Below are 10,187 nucleotides of genomic sequence, written 5' to 3'. Positions count from 1 at the left end.
CTACCACCAAACACTACTATTAGTACCTCCAAACACAATCTGTCTAATCATTTCAGGCCTGTAACTGTTCATTTGGTCCGCTGTTGAAGCATCATATGCCTTGGATGGCAGCCCGGTGATATCTCGGAAACGCGAAGTCCCATCCTGTGGTATCACTCCCGTGATGTAGACATCAACTCCTGTACTCCTTAGCTGGGCAGCGGCCGACCTCCAAGCTGGACGATAGTAAGGATTCCAGACTCCACCCGATAGCACAATGAGGATCTGAAAACAAATGCAAGGGATTCCACGAATTCAAAATCACTCACTTACATTTTAGGAGGCGGCGTGGCCTATTTGTTAGGGCGCTGGACTTGTTATCTGGAGGCCCAGGGTTCAAATCCTCCTCCCTACCACTAGATGGATTTGTGTTCGGTAGTCCCGAACTCAACTTTTCGTCAAGGCTTTGTAAATAGCCAGCTGGTCAGCCTCCTGTCAGTTGGGGTTTTTAAAAAGTTTCTGTTCGATTTATAATGTTTGTTTATAATTTTACGGTGTCTCAATTAGCACAGTAGTGCTAAATACGTTGACACTTAAATAAAGTGATTTATTAATTTTGTTTTTTGATTTGCTTCATCGAGTAAAAAAAAGTCAAATGACACAGCGTGGCAAAACCTGTCTGAATACAGTGGAGCCTCTAAACACATATTTATGTTGTTGATTCTGAATTTTATTTCATCCACCACGCGAGCTTCTACTTTTTTTTAAAGACAGAAATCAGCCCAAATTATCGCAGTGGTGCAGTACTCTCAAGGAATTTTCCTCGTTCCTGAACACAAAGGTAGAGACATCGTTGTATTACCTGTCTAGCTCCTGCTCTAGCACCATATCTTGTACTAAACAAGTCCCTGGATGCCATCTCCAAAGCACGGTCAACTCTCTGTTCGCGGCTGTAAGATTGCTGCATACCATCAATCAGTTGTTTGACACCAGCTCTTGTATAGTCCGCATTAAACGGAAAGGCAATCCTTGCATAGTTGCTGAAGACAACAACACCGACACGTGTTCTAGTAGAGGAGATGTCGAAAGAATCTGTTACTGCCTTGGCGTACCGCTGGATATTGGTCCACAAACTAGTGGGTAGTGCAGCTGATGAGTCCACAATAAATCCCAGATCCACTTGATAATCTAAACAGGAAATATCAGAAACATTACTGAAACATTACAGGGCTTTTGAGTTAAATAAGTAAGCCTTAACGTTTTCGAACTTCGTCTGTTTAAAAACAATCCGCGTTCACAACACTGGAAGTAAAAAAAAATGGTGATATTCACCTGGATTGAAGTAACGTCTAGGCAGCTCATTGAAACCATAAGGGCGAACATAATCTGCATATGATGCCAGTCCCAGCACTTCAGCTTGTCTATAGCTTGGGCCAACTCCTATTGAGTACATTTGTACACCCTCGCCCTGAAGCCGTCTTGCTGCTTGTACGATGTTTGCTTGACCAGAGCCTGGTGTCTGAGGCCCAGCAGTTATGATCAATAGAATCTGCAAAAAGGAATACTTAAATTAACCAAGTCTATGGTGACCATTAAAATTGAATTATTCTCACTGACAAAATTATACAAAACCCTCTTTTAAATCTCCCCTGTCAAAGATTGTTGTATTGGCCAAAGAGGTGAAGGATCTAGTTAATTGGATTAATTAATTGATTAATTAATTAGCAATGACATACATACCCTTCTTGAATTTGGACGTACTCCACCCCTGGGACTAAAGAGATTTTCTCTAGTGAAGTCCACGGCATTATCTATTCTTCTGTCATTACCAGGTTGGCGACGAAGTGAGTTCACCAGTCCTTTTAATCGTTCTTTATTGAGATTTGGACCCCAAAGAAAGTTGAAGTCAAAATGCAGGTAAGGACGAGACGCGTAACTGAGAACTCCAACTCTTGTTCCATAACGCGATGGGGAGATGTTCTGTAGTCTGTCAATAACATTGCGCATATACCACAAGATTCGTTGCCAGTTATCGCTGGTAATATCTGGTGACGAATCCACTAAGAAGCCAAAATCTAGTGGCCTTCTATCAGCTACAAGAAAGAGAGACATTCATCCTTAGCATTAATGAAACGCAGTAAGCCCATAAGTTTATGTTAAATTATTATAAAGGAAAAGTCACTGAAGGTAAAATATTGTATTATCAATCAATCAATCAATCAATCAATCAATCAATCAATCAATCAATCAATCAATCGATCGATCGATCGATCGATTGATCAATCAATCAATCAATCAATCAATTAATCAATCAATCATCCATAATAAAAGAGGGTAACGGCAAACAGTCATGTCCGGGTGTTAGCTGCTCAGACCTAAAATTATCTTTTATTTAAACAATTTCAAAAAGCTTCTTTTTAATCGAAATAAAAATATCTGAGCTGAACATTTACATAGTTGTAGTTATTGATATGTGCTCCTTAATGAGTACATATGTTGTTGAGTATGGTTTAAGTCGATTGTAACGTTGTTGAAAGAATGAGCACACGGACAATATACCTTATTGTTACTAATTTTCGCGGGAACTTAAGTTCGCGAAAATGGAACGGGCATATTTCGCGGGACTTAATTTTCGCGAATTGGCCAAAAATACGTAATTAACATAAAAAATACAATAGAAAATATTTGAAATAAATTTAAAAAAATCGCGAAAATCGCGAAAATTAAGTCCCGCGAAAATTAGTAACAATAAGGTACTAAAAAGACATCAGTTATTTATTTGAGAGAAAGAAAGGCACATAAAAGACCTTGAACTTCATTTGGAACAACAAAAGTCGTGACTGAATGACAACAGTATCCTTAAAACGTAATTCTTCAAACATAAACTGCTTACATGGAGGGCAAGTAACAGTTCCTCTTGATCTTGTGCCATTTATCTCTGTTCCTTGAGCTTCGACACACCAACAGTTCTGTATATCGCACTGCATTGGCTCGTAATCGCCATCACGCCGACATCTTGGGATATATGCTGCGGACGGACGACTTCGTACAGCCTCCCAATACCTCTGTTGACATGGTTTACGATATCCAGCTGAAATAAATTAAAAGAACACATTACGCTGCCTTCTTCACAACCTCAAGCTGAATACGGTTACATTGGATTAAATTACAATTGTCATATATCGCAAAAAGCCAGCTAAGATAGCCAGTTTACTTCGTCTTTAGCTTACTTGTATATGTACACTTAGGCTTTCCAGTCACTATGTACGTTCTGGTACTGCCGATCTCCTGTCCATTGCTGTCAACGCAATAACAGTGGGAACGGTAGCATTGCACAGGGCTGTATGTACCATCAGCACGGCACCAGGGAATGAACCTATCGGCAGAGTAACTCCTTAATGCATCCTGATAAGCTCTCCAACAGGCTGTCAATGGTGCTCCTGTGCAACAAAAATAATTAACGAAATGTTTAAAAATATTGCACTCGGGCAGGACCTAATATTCCACAAAAACGATAGTGTTATTTTATGCCCCATCCATTCCCCATCTTAAATGAGGGTGTCTTATAATCTCTACAATATCGATAAAAAACTAAGGAAGAGAATCCATCCTTTCTGTGTGCCATTTTACTAGCAAGGGAAGCGTCATGCACTCCGAATGTTAATGTTATATTTTAAACTATTCTGATCAGTAAATTCATCGGATAGGTTTGTCTTGCCTGGTACCCTCGACCCCACACAAGGTGGCATAAACTTTTTTTAAGCACTAAAGACTAGAACTTTGATGTCGCACAACACCATTTGATTAAAAAAAAGCAGCGAATTTTTAAATAAATTAAATTACCCCTCCTTGGACATCTGATCGCGCTTTTGCTCCTTGTTCCGGGTATTTCGTTACCGTCCTCGTCAACGCACCAACAGAACATGCCATTCTTTTGGCATTGCACTTCTTCGTAGCTTCCATCTTTCCTACAACGATATGCGAAACCTGCTGCTGTGCTGAGCGATGGAAGAGCTCTCTGCTGGCACGGAGTCAGTAATCCTCCTACAAAGAAAACAACATTATGTCCGTTTAATCCCTCCAAATGGTATAACCTGATCACTGATTTTACTTAATTGCTTAATTGTTGCTCAACGATAGCAAAAACACATGCACGTGCCAACCAATAATGGGCATACAAGTCGATCAAAGTAGATAAGAAAAATGGTGTTTAAATTGTTTGCCAAAAGTAGTAATTTATCCTTACCGTCCTTTGAGCATTTAGGCGTTCCATTACTGCTGTAGACACGTGTCTTCGATACCTCTCTACCATTCTGGTCAACACAGAAACAGTAAGAACCATAACACTGGCGCCAGTAATATCCACCATCAGGTCTGCACCATGGAACGTATTGCCCAGAAACTGGGTTTTTTGAGAGTTCGATGTAACGTCTTTGACAATCAGTGTAATTGGGTTGGATTGCTGTGGAAAAATATATGCAACGTTTAGCTTGCAGACTCGGAGGTTTTTAATGACTTAGTACTAAAACCCCCCCTTACTGTTTAGGAATTATACTAGAGTCTACAAGGATTTTAACGCTAGCGGAATTATCTTTTCTCAGTTTGACAGCTTAGCCAAACAATGGGGGCCAACTGTAAGGACAATTGAAGGATAACAAACACAATAACCTTTATTTAGCTTCAAAACCACATACGAGAGTTGCGCTTTCGGGAAAATGTTGGCCTGTCGGAAAAGGTAATGTCCAGGGGCAAATAACCGTAAATACCTGGATCAGGACATTGCAAGTTCTTGGTTGTTCTCGTTCCTGGGATTTCTGTTCCATCTTTGTCTACACACCAACATTGCCCGGATGTTCCTCCACACTGCATGTTCTCAAACCCGCCATCATCTTTGCACCTGGGAATGTAACCTCCAACCTTAGGATTTTGAATGGCTTTCTTGTACGCTTCTTGGCAAGGTGTCAGCTTATCTGTTGTTTCAAACACAAAATAATACAAAAACATTAAAAGTGCATTTGCCTAAATATAGCCGGCACTTGTTCCACAGTTCTTAGAGTGCAGTACAGGGTTATGGTTTATCTGTTGAAATTGCGCTGAGTGAACGATTGGCGTGGGTTTACTGATAAATGAAAACGCGCGGAATTCGTTTAAAAAATATATACCGACTACCGGCCAGCCGCCGAGGTCAACTAAGGCCCCGGGACTAAGGCGAATGCTCTTTTAAATTACCAAGGGAGTCAGATCAATAGACTCCCAGCTAAATCATAGGTTAATGTTTGCGAACAAACTTTATCATCAGAAAGATATTGAATTTTAATATTTTTCAGCTGCAAGTGTCATTATTTAGTTTCACACGAGGAAAAATGCTGACGTCTAGTATTGCCGGGATATATTGCGCGTGTTTTTAGTCTTCCCCTGACCTCATAGTTCCCGGTTAAAGGATTGGGTTTTTAGATGCATCAAATAATCAAAAAAACAAAACAAAAACAAAAACAAAAACAAAAACAAACAAACAAAAATAGAACGTACATGGTTCCTTGCAGCTTGGTTTGCCAGAGTCAAGTGGTGTCTTTGTTCCTATGATTTCATTACCATCCTTATCCACGCAGTAACAAACTGATCCACGGCACTGCACGTCGGCATAGCTGCCATCTAGTTTACACCTTGGGACAAACCTTCCGGAGGCAGCATTCTTTGTGGCTGCTAAGTATTCTCTCTGGCACTTTGTTTCCTTTTTATCTGTGTCACAAAAATAATGAAACCAACAAGTGACAATAGAGTAGCTGTTTCCGTTGGAAATTAATTAGAATTTTGATATGTTCTCTTCAGTGAGAATATACATTCGTTGTTAAAGTGGCTACGTCGCCAACACGCATTTTGAAAAAAATGGCAATGTTTTTCAAATTTTTCGTTCTTTATTAGTCAAAACCAGTTTTAGTTATTTTCGCCTTTTTATTACTCCTTTGTTCTTTTTCTACGTTAGAAAACTATTATTTTGAGGTTTTTCTTCAGTTTGAAAGGAATCGAAAATGACTTAATATACCGTGACTTTAACATTGCGTAAAAAAGTTCGAAATAGTGGCTTGTATTTCATAACATATGATAAAAATAACCAGTGAAAATCAGTAAGAATGTTGACTTTACCTTCACATGCCGCCTCCTGCACTTTCTCTAATATATCCTTCAGTTCCTTGAATGACTTGACAATGATGACTTTTCCAGGATCAGATGCAACTGTTTCAAGTTCTGTCTTGTTTGCACCTTTTCCTACACCAATAGACCAAACATCTACTCCTTTGTCCTTGAGAGGTTGAGACGCCTTATCCAGTGGCGTAAAGTCTCTTTTTGTTTGTTGGCCATCCGTTATGACAAAACAAACCTAGAGTACAATAAAAAAGCCGATTTCACATCAACACACACTGTTACATTGGTACTTTTTTATCATTAAAAATAGAACACAAGCAATTCTTAAAACGTTCGCCTTCCCAGTCACTTGTACCCAATTTTACACAAAACAAGCCACATTTTAGGCCTCCAACCTGTTACTCTGGTTATTACTTTTCAAGATGTAAAGATCAGTACCAGCAATCAGTGCCATTTAAAAAGAGGAAATTGCAATTGAGAATCTTCCGCAGGGTTGAACGTCGTCAGGGAGATAAGTCCCTTACTGTAAACTTCCCATTTAGGAAGACATCTTATTGCGGGATAAAAGTTTTGTCCTCAAGAATTCGAACTGGTTGGAAACGAGGCAAATAGTCCGCACGACCTGCTGCGACTCGACAGGAGCCAAGGAGACGTCGCGCACTCCACTACGCACACTACAGGGGACTTGCTAGAGGGACTGCTCGGTCGTGGAAGTCGCCCCCGTGTGTGCTGACCAAGTGGCAATAGTTAACTTATAAAGGTGATTTTCTATAATGAGGTAATCTATGCTTTGTAACAACTGACAAAGTAACCAGCTGTTCACTTAGATGTTGCATTCCATGGAGTATGAACAAGTAATAAGTAACAAAGCATCGCATTCATTGTGTGATAATAATACCTTTCTCACTGCCTGCCTCATTCCCCCCTTATCACTAAAGAGCTCCTTGTTGGCAAGCGTCAATGCTCTGTCAATGTATGTAAATCCTCTCTGGTGTCTTATTCTGTCAATCAACTTATGCAGCTCTGCCCCGTTAAGTTTGTCTCCTATTAGAGTGTTGAACCGGAAATCCACGACTGGCCTTGTCGAATAGGAGACGGAAGCGATATGGGATCCCTTAGCGGACACGTCAAACGCATCAACTGCATCCCTGAGGAAAGCGAGCATCAATTTCCAGTTACGGCGACTAATACTTCCAGAAGAATCGATCAGGAACGCCACGTCCACTATAGCTTTGCACGATTCTTCTGTGAATAAAAGAAACAGTGCATGTAAACTGAGAGTTTATAACTTAAGAAGGTGGGCTTGAAAAAAATAATCAATTACTAGTTTGACTTCACGGAATTAAATTGACACAAAAATAAGTTGATATACCCATCTAGGGGTGGGGTTCAAATTGACGGATAACTTAGTTGTCGTTTAATAGAGGTAAAAAAAAGGAATTTCAAAATCTCAGCCTTTTAAAAGTTGTCGCCGCCGACTATAAGAGGTGGTCGCTTACATTATGTTCCGACAAGGGTGAAACCTCTGGTTAGGACTGTAGTGATTTGGCCGAAAAATGGTATTTCGGACGCACTGAGAGGTTTGCTCTAAGGATTTATGGCGTAAAAAATAGCATGACATACCTTTGATATCTGGTTCATCACAAACACGTCCACATGACCGTTCACAACACTTCATGTCGCCATCACAATCATGGTCAATGGAGCACTCGTGGATGACTTGGCGACAGTTTGGTCTGTCAGCGGGTGGTACAGGACAAGTGCCCTTCTTGGCTGAAATGTACAGAAAAAAGCAGTTCTACAACGGTGCTATTGTTAGTCGCCGGGGTGTTAGTCCTTAAGAGGCCTTCACACGACGAACTAATGGATCGTTTTAGCAGACTCACGTTGGTGTGTGTTAACGCCGCAACAATGGCAAACAAGTTGTCCAACTGTTGGCGACAAATAGAACTTGTCCCTATTCTCACCAACAGTTTGCCAACTTGTCTGCTAACTGTTGTCGTGTCTTTCACACACACCAACTTGAGTTTGTCAACAAGCGTTTGCCAACTTTCACTGTCTCAGTTGACAGGACAACTCGGATTAATATTAATCCGCGGATTATAATAATAATAGATTATAATAGGATTATTATAATCCAGAAATAGATTATTATAATCCAGTAATAGATTATTATAATCCAGTAATATATTATTATAATCCAGTAATAGATTAAGGCACGGCAAAAAATTGGAAGGATTAGATTATTATTAATACTAGTAATACGTGACTCGCAGGGCCTCGCGAAGCTCTGGGTTGGGGAGGGGGGGAGGGGGTGTTATAAATAAGGAGTGGATTATTTGAAGTTGAACATTAATTCAATTGCACATATTCAATTTTCCACAGTAGGCAGGAAGATATATTTGTTAGAAATTTTATTTCAACGGGCATGGCCGCGACACCCTCGTTCCCAGGGTCTACTCCGCTTTAAAGATGGTGGCTTTTTCTGGTTCGTAAAGAGGTATAAAGCGTTGGGAAGCGCAGGCTATTTTCAAAATCATCGACAAATTATTGGATAGTCGCATTTTGGACATTTATTTGATGGCATAAAAAAAAGAAGAACGAACGGCAGGAGGATTCGAAGCCTACGCCCGCGCGCCCCTGATGGCGATGAAAGGTTTTATAATAGCCTGATGCACCTATCAATGGTTTGCCCCAGGATGGGGGGGGGCGGGCGACCCCCGGGGAATTTGAAATTTTTTGAAATCCAAAGTCGAATTCTCTACCTCTGGGCACCTAGTGAATGTCAAATTTCCCATATCTCTTCTTAAATTTCTAACCCAGCAGGCCATTTTAGATGTCAAAATCCCTACCCTGGGAGAACTTCACGATGTCAAATTCCCGTGGGTTGCCCGCCCCCCCCCCATCCTGGGGCAAACCATTGATAGGTGCATGAATGGGCGTTGAGGGAGTATTATGTGGAAATCAATGTTTCCGAAAAGAAAAACGATAAAATTGAAAGGCTCAGGATTCGAACCCACAAAAAAAAAAAAGAAAAAAAAAACCCTAGCCGGATTCGAACCCCCGACCTCAGGTCCGAAGATCTGATTTCAAGTTCGACGCCTTACCATTAGGCCACCAGCGCACGGCGGCCGTGTGACGTCATTTCCGCCACACACCAAGCTCACAAATATATATAGAAATATATATGACCGTAAACTCCACACGAGATTTCATCCCGCCTGATCCCTTTGAGGGACAAAATTATACACCCCGCTACGCTCGGCCTTCGGCCTCGCTTCGCGAGGAATTATAATCCGGATTAATATTAATCTCTATTATAATCCCGATAAAAGCCTGCGAATGTTTAGATAACAGCAAATCGAAAGATACGTTTATTTAAAATATTGTTTAGTAGCTCATTAAACAAATTGCAAACAGTTACTGTCATCAGCAGACGCACTAATTAAAAAAATATCTTTATATTTTACTGATCTTCAGATTGTGTCGTTAGATGTGGGTGAAATACAATTTAAACTACGTTAATGGAGGACGGTTGGAACGATCCTGTCTCTGTTCCAACCGTCCTCCATGAACGTAGTTTAAATTGTATTTCGCCCGCATCTAACGGCACACTCTGATGATCGCTTCGTGTGTGAAACTCTGAGTAACTGTGCGCATGTATTTGCATCGAGCACTTCTACGATTGTGTGAAACCTTTTACATTTTTCTTTGTTAATTTTACTGATCAGATATCTGTTATATTTAGATACCAAGCAAAAGGGTCCAAGAATGCATAAGATATTGATAAGGCCGCCTTAGATCAATCATCGGAAGCTTTGGACTAGGATTGCGTTGTTGAGATTTATTATTAAGATTAATATTAATCCGATTAATATTAATCTTACATAAGATTAATATTAATCTTAATAGATTAAGGCACGGCTCAAACCTCAGTAATAGATTATAATAATCTATTAATGGATTATAATAATCTATTTCTGGATTATAATAATCTATTACTGGATTATAATAATTATTAGGATTAATATTAATCCGATTAATATTAATCCGAGTTGTCCTGA

At 40.1% G+C, this 10,187-nt stretch overlaps 1 protein-coding gene across 1 annotated transcript; it reads right to left on the bottom strand.

Annotated features, from left to right (window-relative positions):
- Positions 1-766: 766 nt before the first annotated feature.
- On the bottom strand, positions 767-7,896 carry LOC144640868 (uncharacterized; the record flags this gene model as incomplete). Its single annotated transcript, XM_078499928.1, has 12 exons — positions 767-1,167; positions 1,312-1,528; positions 1,720-2,072; positions 2,873-3,070; positions 3,210-3,419; positions 3,823-4,023; positions 4,226-4,441; positions 4,746-4,949; positions 5,509-5,718; positions 6,124-6,358; positions 7,022-7,368; positions 7,747-7,896. Coding segments are annotated over 12 exons (2,942 nt in total), but the record flags the coding sequence as incomplete, so codon positions are not given.
- Positions 7,897-10,187: the final 2,291 nt, after the last annotated feature.

Source organism: Oculina patagonica, unplaced genomic scaffold (genome assembly GCF_052425735.1).
Source record: "Oculina patagonica isolate OP01 unplaced genomic scaffold, crgOcupat unplaced529, whole genome shotgun sequence".
In the NCBI taxonomy this organism is placed as follows: Eukaryota; Metazoa; Cnidaria; class Anthozoa; order Scleractinia; family Oculinidae; genus Oculina; species Oculina patagonica.
This window is presented reverse-complemented; position numbering and strand designations above follow the sequence as displayed.